Source organism: Dermacentor silvarum, chromosome 3 (genome assembly GCF_013339745.2).
Source record: "Dermacentor silvarum isolate Dsil-2018 chromosome 3, BIME_Dsil_1.4, whole genome shotgun sequence".
Taxonomy (NCBI): Eukaryota; Metazoa; Arthropoda; class Arachnida; order Ixodida; family Ixodidae; genus Dermacentor; species Dermacentor silvarum.
The window spans coordinates 219,350,729-219,374,213 of NC_051156.1; the positions used below are offsets into that span (position 1 = coordinate 219,350,729).

A 23,485-nucleotide genomic window follows, 5' to 3' on the forward strand; every position below is an offset into this window, starting at 1 on the left:
AAGTGGAACGTTTCAGAATACGTCCCCAGTGCGTTATGTTGAAATTAGATATGGCATGTGCGTGCGACGCATGCAGTGCTGCGCGCTCACGCGGTCGAGGTTCAAATGGTTTAAACACAGTTCAAATACCGCGCTGCAACGGTAACGTTGACTGCTTAATTGACCTTGATAAATAGCAGCCTGGCTAAGCTGATCTAGAAATGCAAACTATCTGTTAGACAGCATTTTATTTGTACAAATCTACAGAGCACAGCCTAAAGCACGAGGGTCCAAATTTAGCTGAGCCATTATGAACCATTTCAGTGCGAAGTTGTAGCCGATTGCATCCAGATCAAGATCGTAATGGTTCGCTTTCTGTTTTCGTGGTAGCGTAGTTGCGGGCTTGCTTCGTACCTTCGTTGCTTTTCAGAAGTTGTGAACCAACGTTCTAGGCCAAGCATGTGAATTTAAACGAGCATGTGATACCGTGACATCTTTGTGTGAGTTTGGAAAACTGCTCGCGAGGTAAGCCCTTGCGTGAAATCGTATCATAGTGAGATCTTCTCGGTTGTGTCCAACAGCGTAATATGCTTTTTAATTAACCTTATGTAAACACAGCTATATAAGAACGCGTCGTGACGAACGTGTCGTGACGAGATGTAATCGCGAAACTCCATCTGTTTGATTTACACAACCCTCATCCTATTTAACCGGCAGAACGTCGCGGCAAATTTCATTGCGCTTTCCTTTGCCATCAAGCAGTTTTATCTTACCAGCAACGCAACGCATTTGCTCTTTGTGGTAAATGCAATAACACATATAGGCGCAGCTCTGGGTTACATTTCGTTCACTTTGCATGTGAGCACTGAACGCATGGTGCGGACTCAATATTGAACTTAACAAACACAGACTCGTTTACCATACGTTTATTGAAAGTGTGCTGGATTCGTTACCACTGAATGAGAGAGATCCTGCAAACAATCTGCCGATAGCGTGGCGTGACAATTAATGAACATATTGCAGCACTTGTGACATAATTAATTGCATAATTATATTCAAGCTAAAGCCATATTGTTGATTCCTGTGCATTGAGATTTTCTTTGACATTTTATGACAAGTCTTTTCCCCACATGACAAACCCACAACTGCTTTATGTCAATGTACAAAATGCAACACAGCCAACTTCATTCATAGCTTTGCTCTATGCAAGCATATGTGCTGCAGAAGCACGTGAATACACTGATGCTCAAAGAAATTCGCTTTGTATGCATATTTCTAACACCGAGGAGCACATAGCTACTGCATGCACTCAGCTTAATTGGCCTTCACCTTTTTGTGAAGAGAGCTAGCAGAGACAAAATTACATTTGTTTGTATTTTCCCTAGAGTACACTTATACAAGTGCTGCAGTTTGTGTGAATTGTTGTGTAAAATTTCTGTACACACAACATATATCCTTTGTCTCGTGCGGTGCTTCGTCTCTGACTCGAGCGGCTGCTCGGAAATAAAGGCATCGCATCGGCCGATGTCTCACAATATATATTTTTGCAAACAGGCTTCTTATACTGAATGATTTCAGTTTCCCATGCTCCAGAGCTCCCAATGCAAATTTTAGTGTTCTGAACAGTAGGTTTGCAGAAGTTGTAGCAGTTGCTGGTATTATATCATCATAATGATTGAATAGTGATATATGGTCATCTTGAAACTGCACCGCACACTAAAAAAACGAGGACATAAGACAACGGTAACACACAGGCGCTGTGTTACCACACAGCGCCTGTGTTTTACCTTTGTCTTGTGTCCTCGTTTCTTGTGTGTGCGCTGCAGTTTCAAGATGAATAGCTACCGACTCACCCAACTTTCAGCAGCGCCTGTGTGTTACCTTTGCCTCGTGTCGTCGTTTCTTGTGTGTGCGCTGCAGTGTCAAGTTGAATAACTACCAACTCGCCCAACTTTCAGTACTTTTACAACGTGATATATGGGTCTATATTGTCCTAGTTTCCCCTAATTCTGAAAAGTGCACCTTGCCCTGCTATGACCGGTAACTTGTGTGTGCTGATTAACATTACTGCCACCAGTTCTTGGTGTCACATTGTTGGCTACTTGGCGAATTCTGCCACCGCAAGGTACGCGCAAGACAGGACATGCAGCATTCATGGTAAATACTAAATACCCAACTGCTGTGTTTACATTCATAGCCTTCACGAGTGCAGATTACACACCTCTAGACTTTAAAATGCTCGGACCAGCTCACATTATGCTCACATCATTAATTGCTTCGTGAATGAATGGGGAGGGAGGGAGGCCTCTTAGTGGCAGATTTCACACCGCACTTTACATTCAGTAATTACGTACTCAGCATTATCAGGAGAACATTGCAGTCTGTATTTTGGTGCCTCTACTATGTTAAATGTTATAGACTTTATAGTCCAACTCCTTGATCAATTACCAGCCACATTGGCTCAGTAGCAGCTGTGTTCCACTGCTGAGCAGGAGGTCATAAGTTCAGTTCTTGGCTGCTACAGCCACATTTTAATGAAAGCATGCTTGCATGCATATATTTAAATGCACGTTAACTCCAACATAGTCAAAATTAATCTGAAGCATGCCACTGTATGCATGTCTCATAGCATAGGTGTTGCTGTGGGATGTTAGATTCAAATCAGTCTATGACGTGCACAAAGTATTTTTGTAAAGCAGTTACTCAGCTTTCTCCCTTTGATTATGATTACTGCAAATCTTATCACTTCACTGGACTTTTCTAGAAGATAGCTTTTGGTCATTTGTATAATGATAAAATGCTGGTATCAATTGTGACAGTTCTTTCCCTTTTATTTTCTTCTCTTCCAGCTTTTCAGCTATGACTGTGGGTGTAGTACAAAACCTGCGGGGCTTTGCCCTAAGTCATCCACCGCTGCTGGTGTTCAGCTCGTGTCTGTTGGCTTTTGGAGTCACAATGATCGTCCTGGCCTACATTATTGGAGGCACAGAGCTTCCCAATCCAGACATCGATATGGTGACTAGTATTGTTTTTTTTTTTGTGTGTGTTTTTTCTAAGAGTCAACTCGACCATGCAAAGAGCTCAGGTCTCTTAGTAAAACACATTAGTGCATGGACGTTAGCGCCTTATGTGCGTTTTCTCAACAGCTGCTTGCACTATTTGCAAGCTTATATGGTGCAAGCACTGTGGCTCAGGGTGCACTCCATTTGCGCTTGGAAGAAATGTGCTGCATCACCAGAGCTATGCCATTATGCTGTTGGTATGCCAGTAGAGCTAATTTAACCCCTTCACTGTCCATGACGAGGTAACTTATCATCGCAACAAGCGTACTCTGGTGCCAATCACTAAGTAACTCGTCGTGAACTTCTTGCAATTCTTGCACATGTATATATGTGTAGTTTCTTGTAATCTTGACAAATAAACAAGGTACTTTGACTTTTGCTGTTTTTTTCAACAAGACCGGTAAAAATTCAAAAGGCATTTCTGGTATCACTTTGTAGAAAAAAAATTTGCTCCAAATATGCATGTCTAAAAAAAATTCTAACATTCAAGGGGTTAAGGCATTGTGTTATCATGAGTGCTTATGCAGCACTCATGATGCAGTGGTTTCGGTTAAGGTAAAGATTTTGCTAAGTAGTATGCATTCCTGTGAAATTTTGTTGTGTGGTGTGCTTTTTAATAATTGTCAAAAGTCGTAGTTACTTCCTTTGCAGAGCAAACACATCTCCAATTCTTTTCATTCATCCTTGTCTCAGGCTACGTTCACACTTGTTGTCGAAGCAGGAGAAAGTGGTAAAAGATCCCCAGGAAATCTGACTGCTTTTCTGCCTAAGCAGGTGGAAAACTAGGCGGCGCGAGCCGGATCGCTCTCGGACCAGATTTGTTACCGCGGTGAAAGCATTTCCGGATTGCCGGAAGCTGCACTGGCATGAAAACATTGAACATGGCTCCTAAAGTGTCAGCAGCGATGCTAAAGCTTGCAATCGGAAATTGCCCGGTGCTGTACTGTAAAACTCACAGCCTCTACGAGAACACCTTCCACAAGAGTGAGATATGAATAAAAATTTACGAGGAGCTGGGGATTAGCAGAAGGTGCAGCAGCAACGCGTTCCTCTGTCTCTACTTCTCAGACTTTTGCAGAGCCTGGTGAATCTGTCACCACCGTTTTTGGGGTATCTGTTTCATCAGCTGCTACTTGTGCATATCTGTAAACAACAGGCCAAGTGGATTAGAACTATTTAGTATTTGTCTTCATATTCATCATTCAAATCAGTGGGGGTGAAGTTGCACACAATCACTCCTTTTGATGACCAATGGATCAATGAATGAACATACTGTTTGAAATGGCATGGTGCCTGCCATGGTGGCATAGTGGCTTTGGCGTTGTGCTGCTAAAGCCCGAGGGCACAGGATCGAATCCCAGGCGCAGGGGCTGCATTTTGATGGGATGAAATACAAAAACACCCATGTACCTTGCATTTGGTGCACTTGAACCCCAGCTGGTCAAAATGAATGAGCCCCACTACGGTGTGCCTCATTATCATATCGTGGTTTTGGCACGCAAAGCGCCACAATTTAAAAAAATAAAATGGCATGGTGACAAGTGCCTCACATGGATAAGTGCAGCTGCACAGTAGGTAAATTTGGGGTAACGAATGTGAACATCTTGGACATGTGCAGAAAACAATTTTCACCCGCTTTGGCGTTCTCGCTCTCTTTTTGCTTCCCAAGTGTGAAAGAAGCCTTACACCAGCTTGTGCACTCCCTTTTGGAAATATTCACATAACATGAGGGTTGTCACATTGGAGTCCGATTTTCTGCTTCCAAAGCGCTGCTGAAGATAAGATGGAGTCGAAGGGATCAAATTAAGGCACAGCTTTTTACCATGCTAGTGACATTCCAACGTGGTGACTGTGATATTATGTATGATATGAGGGTAGATGAAATAGAAACAAGATTCTAATTTTGTAACTTTTTTATTTGTAGTAAAAAATAAACTAACTATAGATTATTTTTATACATAATTTCCCGATTTAGAAATGCATTTTTCCCAGCTAATCGGTACCTTTTTCATACCGTCCTCATAAAAAGAAGTGGGTTGTGTCAGCAGCGAGTTGCACACATACTGCTCCACTGCATTGTTGTTGTTGAATTGTTGCCCTCTCAGAGCTTTTTTATGTGGCCCAACAAGATTAAAGTCACAGGGCGATAAGTTAGGGCTATAGAGAGGGTGTTCCATTCATTTCCAACCCATTTCCCTTAATTTTACGCATATGACAGTGGCAGTGTGGTGTCTAATGTTGTAATATAGAAGAATCACTTTACGTATTGATTGATCACTAAAAAAAACCTCACAGCATTGATGGTACAGTGATTGTGCAAGAAATCAATGTGCAAAATGCTACACTGGTCCCAAAAAACAGTTGCAAACACCTTGCCAGCTGACAGTCAATTCATGACTTTGACAGGGGCTACCTCACCTTTCTTTCTCTACTCCATGCTTTCTTGCGCTTTCTTGTTTCGCTGCTGTGTTACTGCTTTCTTGTTTCGGCTCAAGAATGTAGCAGCGTACCAAAGTTTCATCACAGGCAATGATGCTATTTCAAAAACACCCCTTTTTTGTGCAAATTGTGCTGAGAGCTGCTCACACATGTGCAAACATGCCAACTTGTGTTCTGCAGTCAGAAGACATGGTACACATCAAGCTCCCGCTTTCTGTTGTCCTAGGCCCTTTGTGATTATGTATTGTGTGCTTCCATAATTTATGCTTATCTTAGAACAAATTTCGGAAGCGTTGGTCACCCTTCAGAATATCACGAAAGGCTTGAATGTACTGCTGCGAAATGCTTGTCTGGGGCGATGATCATGATCCTTGTTTTCAACCCCTTCAAGGCCTTCCATGAATTCCTGATGCCAGGTGAACACACGTGGATTTGACAGTGTATTATCCCTGCTGTCAGTCGTAGAGTTTTGGTTGGTTTTACATCCTCACTATGTTGCACAATCAATGAGTACTTCTTTGTCAGACATTGTATGATGGACTACTGATGGAATGTATGAGACCACCCGGCTGCTCACGTGATTTCTCACTCGCCTACCTAACATGCCCTCAAGCGGCAGCACGCATAAATCGATAGAATGGGCACTACAATAAGTGTCTTGTTTATATTTGGTCCACCCTCGTAGTATGTCATCACTGCATCTGGTGCTTCTCTTCTTTTTGTACCTGTTCTGTTGCTAAAGTACACCTATGACAGGCATTTTCATTGCTGCTGAGAAAATATGCAAGGTGTAATTGTTCTTCACTGCTGTTGTTGGAGCTTTTTGTTTATTTCTTACCTTTTCCAGGATTGGAATGTGTTTCTTACACATCTCTCTGAGTTGCACTACTGTGTCGGACCTCAATCAAATCCTGGGAATGAGGGGCTACAGTTTGGAGGTGGAAAACGTTCCGTGCCACCACTTGCTGCTCCTAATGTAACTGCTGATGTGCCGGGTGTCAAAGCCGTGGACAGGGCGAAGAGCCTGAGCGCACTGCTTCCAGACTTGGGCTCTGGTGACCCCAAGGACGACAGCCCCAATGTCACTGTTGCTGTGGCAGTGCCGGCGACTTTCTTTCGGGAGGCCCTGTCCAGCCCTGTGTTTTGGCATGGCAATGCTAGGGGGTACATGCTGGGCTTTTCAGGTGAGAATATATTTTTCAGCTCAGTGCAGTAATCACTTCTAATTTTCACATTTCATGTAGCTGTAGTAAAGAGTTTTCGTTATTTTTTCATCTTTGTTTTGGTCAAAGCGTAGCTGCCTAACTATGTCACTGACCCTCTCCATTGCGTGTCTCTGTTATGCGGGGAAGTAGAATCTCGGGAGAAGTGACAGTCATACGGGGAAGACTAGCATTAGTGGATGCAAGAGAGTCGAGTTTCCCTACATTGTGTGCAAACACATTATTTTGTAGCAAAGAGTGCAATATGGGAGAGAATAAGTATAACCCACAGTTTGGTACTCCTAGGTAAACTGCTTTCCTACACCTTGCAAGCACACAAAACGGTTTTCACTTTTAAAAGTTTTTTTCATAATCTTGTATACTTAGTACCTGTTGTCTTTAGAAGTGAAGTCTTTTGAGTGAATGCAAAATACATAACCATATTGCAACCTAATGGCAGTGGAATGTGCTTGTGCAGTGTCATGGAGATAAATTAAAGATATTAGTATGCTGTGAAAAACGGAAATTACATAAAGGGAAATCAACACATTTGCATTAAACTTGATTCAGAGCTAGAATATAGCTGGAATGTGTAAATTACATTTTTTTAAAATATCCCGTCAGTTGTCACGAGCTCCTAAAGCCTGTACCTGGAACTTCTCACATGTTCTGCCTTTTTGTTATCCATTTGGGTCATCACCTGCTTTTGGAGGCCTTGAGGTTGTTCTTGGTCATGCAGTATTCTTTTAAAGCAAAGCTTTCTTTGCATACCTCCCCACTAATTGGTGCGTCATTGTCCTCTTAAAGGTGGTGGTCATTGTTGGCTGTCTCTCTGAGTAGAAGCTCTCACTGTCCGGGATGTCATCACTTTTGCAAGGTTTCGCATGACTCAGCACTGGACACTTCAATGTATATGGGCCCACAGCATCTCTGGCACTCTGCTAAGCTCTCTATCTTCGCACAGTGTCATTCCTGGAACTCTTTTGGCCGTCTACTCTGACACATCTGGTGTCGAGTCATGCGAAATCTTGTGAAAATGATAATAGTATTACGATATCATCAACAGATGCTCAAGAGATGAGCCGCCGCGAGAAAGACGAAGTGTCTGGGCTCTTGGTGTGAGCGTGTGTCTGCCTGGCGGTCTGGCCAGGCAGACACACCTTTTGCACCGACTTGCTCAATTTTACAACTCTTGTACGCCTGTGATGTTTCTTTTCTTGTGCAGGGAAACGAGCGAAGGAGCAGCTCCTGCTCACCATGATCCTGTGGCCTCGCATCAATGATACCACGGCAGCCTGTACTGGCAAGCACTGCCACGTGGATACAGACACCTGCATTATTCTGCAGGGACCTTCGCACCTCCTACCCAAGACTAAGTAAGCTCAGTAAGGTTATTTACCATTGCTTGCCTTGCACAGCTGTATTGAGCCACATTCTGTAATGATCATATACAGGCCTGAGAAGAAAGCACAAAAACAAGGGCAGATGAAGTGGACGAATGAAATGCTGTCACCACTTTGTTTGTCCACCTGGTTTGTGCTGATCTTGCGCTGGTTTTCTTATGTGTGCAATGTTAAACCAAGTCGGTTTTCTCTGCAGCATCATGAAAGTCACTGTGGATGGCAGATTTCCTTTCTTGAATATTCCTAGAGCGTGTTAATTTGTGCAAAAATTATTTACTTAACCATTGAAGCCAGTTTGCAGCATTCCGAGTTAACTAACCCACCACTGGGCTGCCAACTGTTGGAGTTATTATTCTTACATCGCATCGCTACGAAGTGCATTGGCAAGTTCGGCTGCGGGCACATGTTTCAGCAAATCCGACTCATGGCAACAAGCCATCATACTTTTACAGAAGTAAAAATGTTCACATTCAGTCACAAGTATATAATTGTTTCAAAGCTATTACGTACAGGAGGTGGTTCAAGACTAGACGGGGACCCCTCGTATATAGTTAAATCATTATTTAACATAACATTGGCCAGGAAGTGTACAACTAAAAAGAAATTCCGGACAATATAAGCAAAGTAGCTAATGAGAACTTTGAACTTTATGAGGCTGATGCGGAAAATCTTAAATATTTAAAAAAGTGTGTTGATTTCACTTTGGACAGGTTGCCTGAAAAATTGTTATGTACGAAGGCACAGGAATTCACATTTTAATTATTTATTTATTTAGTACATACTGCAGTTCGAAGACAATGCAGGATGGGAGAAAAATGAATATAATGTACAAAAAAGTGTAAAAGGTAAACAACTAAATACAGCAACATTTGTGCACAAACAAAAGCTCACATGTGCTCACGACGGAATCAGATGAAATGTAGTGAAGGAAATCAAAGGAGTGTGGCTTTTACTATTTGATTTCGAATTTGAGGATATGGTGCAGCATCAACAGCAGTAAATTCAATCAAGGCAGAATTAGTTAATTGCCGTGGACATGCAGCTGCCGGAGTTTTCCCAATAACTAGAAGAAAAAAAAAAGGGGAAAAAAAAAACTTTTTTAAGCTTGGCTTCATCTGGATCTAGCAGCCAACGCAAAAGGCTTAGGAAAAAATGCACAAAAATGCTTGTAAAATAAGTACAGGGTCCACCACTTTTCGGTTAACACTTCATTAATATTCAAGAGCTTATAGCAGTTGATGTTCAGCACAAAATAAAGAAAATGATTATTTTATTTATTGGTATCATCATTAGGCGCCGTATTCGACACATTTCCCCAGTGAAATAGAAGGCATGTTGAAGTTATACCAGCTTGAATACTAATGAGACGTTTACTCTTACACTGCATGACCCTGTACTGGCACGTGCACACTAGCGGCAAAACGTGCGCGGTGCGCCGCCGCCGGCAAAATGCAGCTGCGGCAGGGAGGCCACGGCGCGCGTCTTGCCGCCGCCGGCGCGCCGCGTGCGTTTTGCCGCCACTGTGTACGTGCCATACCTGTTAGATGTTCATCGTAATGTGGCAAAATGGTTGGGTTCTTTAGTGCAAAGCATTCCTTGCCTCATGCAGGTATTTTGTATCAGGTAGGTTTCTATCTCGCCTTGTGTCATGCATTTTTAATAAAAAAAAAAAGGTTATGTGTCCGACAGTGGGCTTTGAACCAGTGCCTCCAGCATAATAGCTCAGTGCTCTACCCATTAGGGCATAGACGCATGCATATGTTTATTGTGCAAACGCCAACTAGTTCTTCGAGACAATTCGTGCGGGTATCACATTGCATAGCAACAATTTGATTAGAAAAGTGACAGCCTGTGCACATGTTCCAGTTTCTATTAGGCCACAGGCGCAGGAGTGGACTGCACAAAGAATTGCAAAACTTTACCACTGTCTTTCCCATGTGTCGCATCGCATAGCAACAACTTGCTTACTAAAGTGACTGGTTGTAATATTTCTTCACCGGAATGCAATAAATCACTTGTCATGCCATTGCCTCCATACTATTACCGTCACCGTCATCATTACCTTCCTGCTGTTACACAAACATGTTGGTCCATCTGGCAACGTGTTGCAGAACTTCAAACGATGCTGGATAGTCAGCTACCTGTAAAACACTTCGCATGGCACCGCTTCCCACAGTGCGTGGGATCTGCATCTCTTTGTCAATGGGACCTGAGTCCTCTGTTAAGTTTCACCTGACTAGTTCATGCCAGTGCCGTGCTTGCAGGGAAAATGTTGAGCATGTTAGTTCAGTACCCTCTCCGTCACAAGAGCAAGGAATACTGTGAAGTTGCTCTGACATGAATCGTGGCACTTTTCGATAAATTGTGCTACAAGCGGCAGCTCTGTGACAAAGATAACTGCACCACGTCTTGAACTAGTTCATGAAGTGCTAACAAATTTATACACAGATCTATAGTAGGTCAATGGGAAAGTGTGTATGTATAGTGGGAGGTGTAAGGTTGGCTTTCTTCCTCAGCTTAGGCATTTGGTAGTTGTGACTGATGCACTGAAAAAAAGAAAAAAAAGAAGGTGTTGGGTTTGTTGCAATTCAACACTTATGCTAGCAAATTGCAAAAAAAAAACAAAAAAAACTGCCCATGTTACTGCATCTGTTCTTATGATTTTTTTTTTTTTTTTGTAACTGCTCTTGTTGTGAGTGTATTTTGGGTTAGCCTTGGGTTTGCTGCAATTTAAGTGCTGGGCATCCTCACACTATCCCTCCAAGCCTTATGTAATATTTATGTTTTGTCCCGTACCCACAGGCGGCCCCCTAAGTGCTTTCTGGAGGCTGTGCCACCATCAGTGAGCCGGCAGGTGTTTCTGCAACGCTCAGCTGCTGACACGGGAGGCCGCGTCAACTGCAGTGGTGGCATCTGGACTAGCTTCTTGTACAAGCCGAATCCTGAGCTCACTGTCATGCTCTCTTATGTAAGCAATCACTGTGGCCCAAGAAATGCTTAGACAGTTTGAGTTAGGGCAGTTTCTTTTGACTTACATCACTTTCGAACACTTAATGTCAAGCTGGAAATGCTCAAAATGAAACAGTGAATTTAATTTCATGGCACCTTCTGCTGTTTTGTACATTTTAGATAATCTAATAATGTTTTTACTAGCAGAATTATTGCAATTATAGGTGTAAAGTATAGTGCATGTTTCTGTGCTAGGACTTGCCGTAAAAATGGTGAAACCCCACTCCAAATCACACTGTAGGAAATTGAAGACGTCGCAATAACTCAACAATAAAAACCTAAAATTTTTGTTGACAATAAGGAATGAACAATATTTTAGTCCTAGAATCTTATGTGGCCCACACTACAATTATTACAGTTGCAAAAGGACAAAGAAATCTATGCATATAGCCTGCTCACTGCTTATATAACTGCATGTACCTATCTTCAAATATTGATAAAATTAAATCACCACCATCATATATGTAAAGCAAAACATAGTGACATCACCATTTTTACTGCTGCTCTCTGTTGGTGCACTGTGGGACTCCACAGCAATGAGAAACTAATCTTGCCTTCAAGTATGGCTTCACAGCAGCATGAGCGGTCTTGTCGTGAAATCGCACCTAAAGGCAGTACTTGCATATAATTTGTACTCCCACATTTTATTGAAAATTTCAAAATTTTTGCTACAGGTTATATGCAGAAATGTACGCTGTCCCTTCGGCAGCACATAGAAAGCACCGTATGCTGAAAGGAGTGTTTAGTCATACCAATGTTGCATTTTATCTTCATACCGTTCTTGTTAAAACGTTCACTACAGCTTCAAGGAATTAAAGCGATGCCAAAGACAACATTTGAGATACATTATAAGCTTTTATGTTGATTAGTGGTGGCCACTATTTTGTTTTCTCAATTCTTCTCTCTTGTTCTCTTAACAGGGTGATCGCTCTTTAGTCAACCTACATTTGATCCACACCAGCTACTTCCTTTTCTTCGTGGTGATGACGCTGGCCTGCTATGCCATAATTCGTGGACGCTTCCATAAGGTGACGATGGAGAAGGTGGGAAGACAAGACTGCCTAGCATCTTGCTTTGTGCACTCTGCTTAAATTGTTGTCTCTGATTGAGAAACTTTATTTCTGAATGACTCTTAATCCCAGTAGTTCCTGTTGGATCGTTGACATGTTGTAAAAAGGCCACCATTATTGGCCAAAGTGTAGGGTGTAGCTCTTGCTATAGAGCGATCTAGTTCTTTTACGTGAAGGGAGGGTGATATGTTTGAGCGAATTAAAAAGTGTGGAGAGTAGAGTGCATTAGCAGTAAGTATGGAGTGCATTGGGGTATTTGGCACGTACTTCACATGCCGGTTTACCAGGTCTGTTCGCATTGTTGGGTAGTGCCTGGCAGATTAGTACAGCGTCCTCAATAGTGTGTGTTTGTAATGAGGATGGTAAGATGACTTGGTTGTTTTTGGAGTCCTTGAGCTGATGACGGTGTTGTTTTTGGGGCATTAGGTCTTTGGCCACTTCATGGGGTTGCTTACCCCCCACGGTAAGCAATGGAGTGGAATGGCAGGGCCGCTCCTCGGCAGAAGTGGTCACTGCTCCACGGCAATTCTTTAGGAACATAGAGTCTTTTTCAGTCAAAGGGCGGCACTGTGCTTATCTCGGCTGAGTGGAGGAGGTGCTTTGAGTAGAGGACTGTTTGAAAATACTGTGGTTAGTGTTGGGGGGCACAGTTTGGAGTGGGCATCACCGGCTTCTTAAAACAGACTTAGTGCAGCTTCTGCACTGTTGTGCCCTGTCTCTATGCATTTTACTCTCAATTTTACTTTTTTCTTCGTTTGCCTCTCAGCACAGGTTGCGTCTGAACTTTATGCAAGTTGCAGAAAAAAAAAATAATTTAACTTTTGCACCATTTCACGGGGCCCCTTGTTTGGACCCCTTCACAGTGTGTGCACACATGTGCGGGCACTTGAAAATGTTGCCTTGTTATGTGAGCTACAGGAACATATTTTGCACTAGTCCACGATGCTGTACAGCACTCAAGGTGTGATGGCTGTGGGAAGAAACTTGCCAAGCTTGGAAAAGAATACATGGTTTTCAAGAAATAATTGTATAAATGCAAGATACATGGATTGAAAAATTCGTTTTAATGCATGTTTTGTTTCATGTCTGTTTGCTGTCAGATCTGACTTCATGAGTCAGACATTTTAAGGGCCAGTCTACAAACAACAGGATTAGCCAGCTATTATGCCTTAAGAGCTGGTGAGGGGAAAGATTGGGGATGTACTATACCCCAGTTGGGGTATTGGGGATGTGAGGGGAAGGATTACTATGCCAAAACTTTGCCTTGCAGTTTGCTACCTTTTTAGCAAGCTTTGCTTTCTGTTGGAGACTTTTCTCTCTCTGCTCTTGTATTTGATTATGGCAGACCCATGGATCACACTTACCCGCTTTATTTTTAAAGGTGCCCTAAATTAAGCTGTGTGAAAACCCATTATATGCATGCGACTACATGGCACTGTTAAGTGAACATCCTTCTGCAGGGTTTCTTGGAATACAAGAAGTGATAGCAGAACTATAGCACTATCATGTAATTTGATGCAGCACTGCATTCACCAGCAGACCCACGTGCAATGTGTATCCCTCTACTAATCTGACTGCATTTGCTAGCCAGTTAAGGTAATTGGAGAGATGCAAGTGCATGCGAGCATTTGCGCTTTTGTACTGAACATTTTCTGTCTCTCTCTTTTTTCTTGTTATGTGTTGAATTACTCTGCTGGTTGTAATAAGTTTCTGCATTGGCATTGTCCTTTCACTTCCCACAAGTAGCTACCATGCAAGAAGAGATACGAGTCTAAATGCACAGTATATAGAAATACTTTGCTCATAAAAGGCAAAGTAGATGTCACAAATGTCCACTGGTCACATTGATTGCTTCACCGAGGATAAAATAAAAGCACACCCCATAAGCATCTGCTATATTCAACCAGCGGAATGTGCTCCAGCCCTGGAAAACTTACAACTGTTTGTTCTTGTAGATTTTATCTTTTTATATTTACGTTTTGGATGTAGAAGTGTACCGTAAAGAAGTCACTGCTGCACAAGGTTGAGATTTAGTTAAACTGTTGCATTCTGGTGATGACCTTTGGTGCATGGAGGACACAGACACTGAAAACACAGCGGACGTCAGCTCGATTGGTAAAAGAGACTAGTGCCGGTACCAACAGGAGTGGACATTCTAAGTTTGCATGCTCCTCATAACATCCAAAGTTACAATATTCAGCAAATATATGCTTTTGTGCTTCTCAACTAAAATGTTACATTATGTTCAGGGCCCTTTTGGGAAAGTACACATTGGGAGAAGGACCTGTGCTGAACAGTGCTGCTTGATCCCTACAGCAATAGCTGAATATTTGTGGATTGAATATTTGCTTTCTTGCTTTGATGTAAATGTGTTTGCTTGTTGTCTATAAACAATCTATAAACAAGTGACATGTTTGTAAACTAAGGGGCTTATTGCAGGCAAAATGAGCAGACATATATGTTGGCAATTTTCATGTTTGCTCTTTGCCAATTTAAACAGTAATCTTTGTCAACTAGCTATCTCCTGAAAACTTGGCCATGTCTGTTGATCTAGGTGTCCGAGAAAAGTGACCAGTAAAGCTTGTGTCTTTTTTTTTTTTTTTTTTTCATATGGGATGCTGTACTGTCACAACTTGTGACACCATGCTCGGCAGCGTGTCTATATGGAAAGAGTTTGGTAGGTGGGAGGGTTCAGAAACACATGACTGGTTCCTTACAGAAGCAGGTTGTGTTCATGTGAACAATATGTTGTATGCGAAGCAAGAAAAGTATGCTGGTGTCTTTCTTTCCTTGGTTTGTTGTCTTACATTCACATTTTTCAGTATTGATGTACACGATAGTAGCAATGTTGCCTTTTACCCAGTGTGGCATGACAGTTTGGGCACGGACTCATGATGCACTGTTTGATGTGACTAATTTGAAGCACCCAACACTGCTCTTCGGTAGTGCACTTGGCTGGCAAGCAGTGGATCGATTATTAAATGTTGAGGCTGGCCGATATTCGTTTTCAGCCTGCAGGTGGTGTTGGTTGCATTCATAACATTGTATATAATTCTAGCCCATACCAGTTATCACCATAATATGACTAACATTAATTGGTATAGTGGCTTGCTTAGCAAAGCTGCACTGCAGTGCAGAACATTATGAACTGAAATTGAAGCAATTTTTGCATTATGTGCACAAACCCGATTTCAGGCAAAAACTAATGGTTTAAATACTAAAATTTGTGGTTCTCGTATCACATGCCAGATTTGTCATAGGTAGATTGTGTCTTTCTCTTTTAGCTTTTAGTTGAGGGAGTGCAGCTATAACAGCAAGATGCTTAGGATTAAGGGTGTGCGAATTTTGATTTTTGAAACCGAATTGAATAATGATGGCATTAAGTCGAGTGCAAGTCAAATAGCTTTTCAGTCCGCTTTTCAACCATACATGAATCTGTACAAATGGCAAAAGTACCAGCTCATTTATTCAGACTCACTAAATCTAGCGGAATATTGTATTCTCTATTTTGTAATTTTTGTCTATTTGTACCACATGTTGGATGTTTTTGATACACATGTCAAATATCTGCCTCATTGAAGATCTGTCTGAGACCAGATGTTACACAAACTTCTTACACTATGGTAGCTTCAAGACATTTGGGCATTGTAAAACCTTAAATGTGCATGAAAACATTAGAGATTTATGAATCATTGGTGCACTGCATAGACTCCACTCTTTAAAATAAATTAATTATGCATTTGCAAGGTAGCTTCAAGAGTTTGGTTGGTGTGCTATATGTAAATTCCAGTGCTGCTCTGTCTTCTGCAATCTCACCAAAGTTAAAGCACCTCTACAGAATCTACATAACATCTAACAATCAATCAAAGTGATGACAGCTAATCGGTTTTGGAAAAAAAGCAGTTAGTTCCTTGCTTTATTTGAAGTTTCATATAAAAGCACCAATTTTTGTATCTGCTGTGCTGTCTAATTAGTGTTTACTGTCTGAAAATTTCTCTTTTCAGCAAAAGGTTCTTCACTTTTAGGTGCCTATCCAAGACATGTTAGTACACTTCTCTTTCTGTAAGAGCAGATAATGCATGTCATGTCTAAAGGGTTCATACTTTCATACATTTTTTTTAATTCCTCATAGATTTCTTGAAGAATGTAAGGATGCTATGTTTATAACATGCTTAGACACCTTTGCCTCTCAGTGTTCAAAACATCTCAAATGTTCAGAAGTTTGTATCTGAGTTGATGAAGCATGACACAAAAATAATCACCAGTCACTTTCCCTGGTCTCATGTGTAAGAATGCACATTTGGTGGCCTGCAGTTAAATTCATCACATCTGCAGCACAGAACATCAATGTTTATTGCATTAAGTTGTAGAAATGTTGCGTACATCCTAAATTTTGGTCTCAAGAATCTTGCATGAAAATGCATCATGTACACCTGCCCTCAAAAGTTATTAGAATGCACGAATTTCCAAAAATCCACAAAGCTTCATGGCCTTAGTGTGTAATGAGGACCCATCAGAGTACTTTTTAATTCCAGGTTGCAACAGTAGACTGTAAATTGTTTCAGCTTTTAATGGCAATAGCCATTCTACAGATCACTAAATGACTGCTCTGATGGGTTCATATTGTGTGTGACCTCAAAAAATGATTTTTCAGGTAAAAAAAAAAGAATCACATCTCTGGCAGTGTGATGGTGCCAGCAGGTAGAGATGAGAACACAGAAAAAATAAACTTACAGGACCACGCTGGATTTACTGGACTACCTGCTGGAACCGTCCCACTTTGATTGTGCTCCATCCAACTGGCCCAGAAAACCACCCTACTCATCTTTAGGGGGGGGGGGGGGGGGGTTCAAACTCTTAGCTTTGTTTGTGAGCCCAGGCGTCCTAACTATTACACCATGGCAACTCCGTTGAAGGGACAGAATGGTGGGAGCATGTTATGCAGCTTGACGCATGTGTGGCAAGGCGTATAGATGCGCCATTTGTGCATGCTTTGCAGGTAGGAACTGTAGCTTCACTAAAAAACACTGGAGCAGATGTGATGAGACTTCCCCCAATGTGCATGCTTAGGAGAGATTGAGAATCTGGAGTTTGGAGTTTCACACAGTGGAATGCTTAGTGTGACCAGAACGCATATCTCTTGGAGCATGCAGGCAAGTTCCTCATGCAACGATTGACAATCCTGAACACTTGCCAGATGGAATATCAGTGAATAAGCAGCCTCTACTCCTAATATGGGGTTCAGCATGTTGTAAATGACTTAACGTGTTGCGGTGTGCTTATGTAAATGCATTTGTAAGAGGAAACATGGGTTTCCCTTGGCTGTTGCCGTTGCATCTCATTTGCTCTCAAAAGTAAAGGGTTTAATAGCTTTTCAGTTTTCATATTCAACTATAGGTGGGTGTACTTTTAATTGTACTCTTAAGTGATTTTGTATTGAAAAGCAAATAATTTACAAGGTGCCTTCAAATAGCACAAGGGATGTACATACACTGGTGACTACGCTCATTGCATGGCGTTAATGCGAGCTTTGCAATAATCAACCATAACGTAGTCATGGCCAATGCTAACGGTGAGACACGAAGGCTAAAAATTGACTGGTAGATATTTTTATACATCAGATTGTCAGTCTTGCATTATCAACCAAGCAAGAGTGTATCGGCTGCAGTAACTCAGTGAGATCATTTGTTAGTTCTCATTTTCCGTTTGTATCTGTACTTTTGTGGGTGTTGTTGTTGCTCTCCATTTATTGTTTTATGCTTAGGTGGAGGACACCTGTAAATAAATATAATTAGGACTCTTGCACAGCACAATTTCAGGCACTTTAATGAGAAGAATTGTTCACTGCTGGATGAGGATTTAGTATGTGGTGGAAATGCAACACAGGACACGCATGTAGATGAGATGGGTGTTTATTTGCAACTCGTATAATATTAAATATTGCACCTATGAGAACATATGTGCCAACAGCAGAAAGACAAGGGAAATTGACTTTGTGAATGGCTGTATTACTGGAGCACTAACAAGAAACCAAAAAGACTAGAGAGATGAATGTGTCTGTGGTTTCTAGCTGCACTGCTTGGTGTATGCCATTACAGCTAATATTCTGACAGCAGAAGCATCTGCCATGTGTGTTCCTGTTTGAATGAGTAGGATAACTTAATCCCACTGGCTGCAACATTGCAAAATTCTCATAGTAACAGCCCACTGTCGAAGTAGGTAGCGCCTATGTGAAAACTAAAATGGTATGTATACTGCTTGCCTGCAGGTTGTACACGCTTGACACAAGCTTCAACATTCACCTACCAAGACGAATTTCGCAACATTCCAAAGAGCAGTGGAGCACAACTATGGCTGCTGAAAGATAAGAGTGCTGCACCTGCGAAGGCTGCACACCTCGCCATGCACCAAGTTGGCTTGTCTGCCAATGACCGCATCACAGAACTGTGGACATCGTTGCTTTGAGGTGTCACCTTTGCTGGCTGATCATCACATATGGTTGCTGTGCACAGATGCCATTTTGAGCATATTGCTGAGCTGGTCATTTTATTTGTGAATAAAGAAAGCAAGAAGCCAGCCTAGCACATAAAGTTTTTTATACCAACAATATGGTGCCGTGTTAAATGTTATGTGCTACTTGCATGGTACTGAGGACACTTTGGACTCCTGTGGATGGTTGCTGACATTGTTTTCTCAGTCATCATGAGAAATGTGACATGGTAGTTCGGCATGCCCTTGGAGAGGACGCTGTGTAAAATAATTTACAGGAAATGCTGCATCACCCTGGTCCTGCACAACTGGTACAGTTTCTGCACTGGTTTTCGTAAGTCATGAAAAATAAATTCTGTAAATAACTTCATGAATAGTTTTTTCTGGTTTGTAAATACGTTGTTAAATATGCCTGTTCATGCGCCCGGAAAAAAAAAAGAAAAGAATTATTAAACACACAAACTGACAGTTGCCAGAGTCCTTGTTATTTCGGCGAATAAAACTGCTACATAGCTTGTAATGTAGCGAGATAAAAAACGAATCTCGCGGCTTACGTAACAGGTATTACGGGTGATGCAACCGTAAAAGCCATAGATTTGCAGGCAGGGAAAAAAAAAAAAAAAAAAAAAGCGTTCCACGTTTGGTTACATCACAAACAATATCCGGCATGACTCCTCCGTCCGGACGGTACGAATTGCCACGACATCGAACATCTAGCCCTAAGCAGCTGAGGACGCCCCTTTTTTATCGCAATGCTGCTACACCATGAGAACTAAACATGCCAACATATCGGCTGCGTGAGCTTACACAACTGGCCACATACTGTGCTGACGCGCAAACTTGGACGTGTTCTCTGCCCAGTCCTGAATCTAATTACAGCTGCAGCCTGCGTGTCATATCCCAAGTGCAACTTTCCGGTTAGGGTTCATGACCCCATTTAAGGCGAGCTTTTCACGCCGTGGACTCACTCCTACGCTCATATGGCCAAACACGCCCCGGCCGCCCGTATCCACAGGACCACCGAATTTGTTTGATAGCCAAAATACCCCTCAGTGACGGGCCAACAGCAGAAACACCTTCTTTTGAGTAAAGGTCGGCCAGTTGTCATGCTCGTACCGCGGAAAAAACATCCACAACAACACGTGATTTTGTAGCTCCACCCACTAGCTATGTTTTCTCGCTACGCGATTGGTCAACACGTGACGTATCAAATGTTTCATCCCAAGTGTCCTAATACTTCTATCTAAAAGGCATGCACATTTTAGCTGAATATGTGGCAGTAAAATTGCGTGCATGTATTTTACACGTGATTTGTAACATGTATCTCTTTTCGTGAGCGTAAAAAAAATTATGTAGACACTTTGCAGCTTTTAAACGCAGAAATCGGAAATAAATCACAATTTAGACATCCTCAAGACTTTAGTCTGCAAATTCTCTTCTTTAGCTCACCATTCTCCTCTAAAAACATTGCAGACCTCCTAAATCTACGCAAAACTTGCAAACAATGCGATTATTGTTTCACACGCGCAAAACAATACAAATTTGCAACTCGTGAACTGCGATCGCGACATAAGGCCGCGTTCGAGTGGCACGTCAATCACAGTTACCACGTGGTGCGTCGGCATACTACAGGAGTGTTCTGCGAGTGTTTTGATGAGCTCCCGCCATCTTGGGAGGAAAGTGTTCTACTTTGGTGTGGAAAAAGACGTGTAGCTCGCCAAATCCACCTCCGAGATTGACGCCAATCGTGTGCGGGATTCATCGGGAACTGCTCTACGACATGAGTTTAGATACCCTGCTTGAAGCCGCCAAATACATCGAATATAGATCGGAAGCAAAAGCACGTGGTAAGGATATTTCGTTCCGGATTACCATCGGTAGCCTCGGATATGTGTCTCGATGATCGCGAACGGGTACCCCTCCGGTGTTTCTCGTTCCGTGGGCGATCGCGCTGGACCCTGGCCTCGAATCAGGCACCGGGTGTGTCCGCGATCGGGCCAGGAAGCGAGCGGATGGGAGCTCGTCGGCGAACAATGTCGCTCCTTGTCTGCTGTTGCGGCGTCGATCTAATACGCGGTCGGCCGAATAAGGGTCGCATCGGGTACGCATGTGTCAGCGGACTCGAAAACAACGTCCTCTAAGCTCTCGCGGTCGTATCGGCTTTGCTCGGACCCGCTCGGGCTTTGATGTGCTGCGAAAATAGCGGCCGTGTGCAGGGCGAAGGTTGAAGATGGCTTCGGCGCACTTTAATGTAAATAACCGGATGAGAGTGCCGTCAGTGACCACTTATGGGTGGGGTGGTGCTTTTTGCTGCTCGGCGCCGTCGTCAAATGCCTCGGCTGCACCAGGACAGCCTCGCAGATGCTTTCGTTTGTGCTACGAGCCAGTTACCGGGGTAATTTTCGCTGTGCCTTTTTCCGCTTGCTGCATTTGGGTTTCTTGTTCTGTTTTTTTTTATTATTTATGGCCCTACGCGTGCGCTGCAGCGCGGTGCGGTTTGTGACCGCTCGAGCACAACTCGTATGCGCCAGGCGGCCCCGGGCTGCAGCTTTTGTCTTATCCTAGCTTTAACATTTTCGCTGCGATGCCCGTTTACACACCCGATGACGCAGAACCATCATTCCTCTGTCCAGTGCAATGCATGAAAAAAAAAAAAAAAATGTTGCGAAAATGTGGAGCGTTCGCGATCCCGCCTGCGCAGGCCGGCGCTACTAGTTGTGTGCTGCCTATTACGTATCTTTAGTGCATTGCCTCGATCAACATCTTTGGCACACGCGTGGTCGACGTGCGTGCCTCACGAGGGCACCTCCCCCTCTCGCGAGTGTGACGCATTGAGAGGTCCACCTGACACTCCTCATTGGGCTAAAGCGGCCGCCGTGGCCGCTGTTTTTGTTTCCTCCCTCCCCGCGCGAGCGTTGGCGGGCGTCGTGCGCGTGTGCCATGCGCGGCGCACATGCGTGAGAAGAACGCATGCGGCCTCCTCCGGTCGGGCATGTGTGACGTGTGCCCTCCCTCTCATCCTCCGCTCCTCCTCCTCCCCGTAAGACAGAGAGAAAAAAAAAAAAAAAAAAACGCGTGGGGTGCCTAAAAAAAATCTGCGGCGCATGCGTTTCATAAACGGGCAGCGATCATTCCGTTGCGTCGGGGTAGCTGCACTGTAGCGCTTTGCGCACGTAGTTGTCAACTGTCGGTTCAAACGCTAGTGCGAATGCGCGGTGCGGTTGGAGCTCGTTCGGCCACGTAGCGCTCTGTGAGCCGCCGGCCCCTCGCGCGTGTTCTTGTTGTTGTTAAACACACTGTTCGACCTCCTCTCCATCTGCTCTTGACTCGCGCCTTGTCTCTCTCCCGCTCCCTCCTCTGTCCTGTGTGCCGGCCGCCGTGCGGGGAATTCCCAGGCGAGATCCCGCAGGATTACCAGACGTTTGCTCTGCAGAGCAAAGCCATCGCAGCGGCTGACGAGTTTCGGATCCAGGCGAGGCAGCAGCTGCACAACGCATCGCGGTGCGACAATTCTTCGGACTCCTACTCGTCGAATCACTGCGACGATGGCCGGGAGAAGAGGCGGTCGGGCGGGTGCGTAAACCGTCCGCCTCCTCCTCATCTGTTTCACCTCTCACCCCAGTTTCAGCTTAATAAAACTCAAAACGCACTTACTGGTTGTATTGCGATGCAAGTGAAATTTTATTCCGCGCGCCTGGAACTGCCGTTATACGCATGTTGCCGGCAAAAGTGGCCATAAACTTAGCAGAAGAAAAAAAGGTTTAATGTAAGCTCTCTCATGATTATTATTGGCGGTGCATGAAACAAAACGTGCTCTTGAGAAGCCTCAACTGGCTGGAGCCATAAGAATAAAGGGAACCTAGGATCTCGAGTTTTATTTAGCGAAGTCAGCGTGCACCGAATCCAGGGAGAGTGTAATGCTGTAGTTGACAGGACATTACTAGCTCACATTGCAATGTAAGTGTTGGTTAAGTGTCACAGTCAACACTTGGAAAAACAAATGGAAAAAAAGAAAAACGCCTTCCTTGATCATTTGACTCTGAGCAAAACAGGGCCTCGTGAAGCAGTTAACAAGCTAGGATGAGTGTTCACATGGAGTTAACACAGTCAAAATGCTCATTTCCTTGCAAGTCCATAACATTGTGTGAGTGAGAAATGCAGCCTGTAGTTCTTTTGCTGTGCTCAAGTACTTCGATTGATGGCTGCAGTAATCTGTGGCTTGGGAGCATATTTTGTTTGTTTAAATGCAATGAGAAGCTTAGCTTCTCATAGAAAATTGTCACACAACTTCCAGATCTGGTTCGTCTCTTGTTTCTGATTTAGTGGTTCAGAGGAGCCCTATACTTTTGTGTGTCTGTCATGGCCTTGCCTGGGTGAGGTGGTCAGACTACTATAACCACAAATGTGTGTGACATATTTTTTATGTCTCATTGATGAATGGTTGATTAACGTGACAATTAATGCAATAATTCATGAGTGAACTTGTCGCTCAGATAAGGGTCATGAAACTAGATCTTGGGTGGCTTCATTGTATCTTAAGCAATTGCCAGTGCATCATTGACTCGCTCAAGCCTAGTATGTAGGTATCAGTAACTTGGCAATTAGCTGAAAGACAAATGTTACATATGTGAATAAAAATTCCCTGTAAAGTCTGACTGGAATAATAAGTTACTGGGTGACTCTTACTGGGTGACTCTGCACATATTTATTCTCAGCATTTCCTTCCGCTGCCAGCTGTTGCATTTGAATGTACACAATAAAATAGTAAAATGAAGGAAATTTATGTTGATAGGAGGTACTGTGCACCATTGCTATGTTAATCAATTGAAGAT

The 23,485-nt window shown here is 43.1% G+C and overlaps 2 protein-coding genes across 4 annotated transcripts in view; both read left to right on the forward strand.

Annotated features, from left to right (window-relative positions):
- Positions 1-288: 288 nt before the first annotated feature.
- On the forward strand, positions 289-19,023 carry LOC119446691 (transmembrane protein 248-like). 3 transcript variants are annotated; one of them, XM_037711196.2, is made up of 8 exons: positions 299-504; positions 2,829-2,994; positions 6,328-6,664; positions 7,908-8,058; positions 10,888-11,053; positions 12,015-12,137; positions 16,169-16,206; positions 18,433-19,023. In XM_037711196.2, the coding sequence occupies exons 2-7, from the start codon at positions 2,839-2,841 to the stop codon at positions 16,187-16,189; spliced, it is 954 nt and encodes a 317-aa protein (XP_037567124.1). In that variant the 5' UTR covers positions 299-504; positions 2,829-2,838; the 3' UTR covers positions 16,190-16,206; positions 18,433-19,023. The 3 variants fall into 3 exon arrangements, with proteins under 3 accessions (XP_049520291.1, XP_037567125.1, XP_037567124.1); XM_049664334.1 differs by lacking the exon at positions 12,015-12,137 and having other exon boundaries at positions 289-504; XM_037711197.2 differs by lacking the exon at positions 16,169-16,206 and having other exon boundaries at positions 296-504.
- A 1,250-nt stretch (positions 19,024-20,273) lies between these two features.
- Positions 20,274-23,485, forward strand: part of LOC119446688 (max-binding protein MNT-like) — a 44,249-nt gene continuing 41,037 nt past the window's right edge. Inside the window, exons 1-2 of the mRNA XM_037711188.2 lie at positions 20,274-20,500; positions 22,049-22,226. Coding sequence (XP_037567116.1) covers positions 20,434-20,500; positions 22,049-22,226 — 245 coding nt within the window. The 5' untranslated portion in view covers positions 20,274-20,433. The remainder of the gene's footprint in view (positions 20,501-22,048; positions 22,227-23,485) is intronic.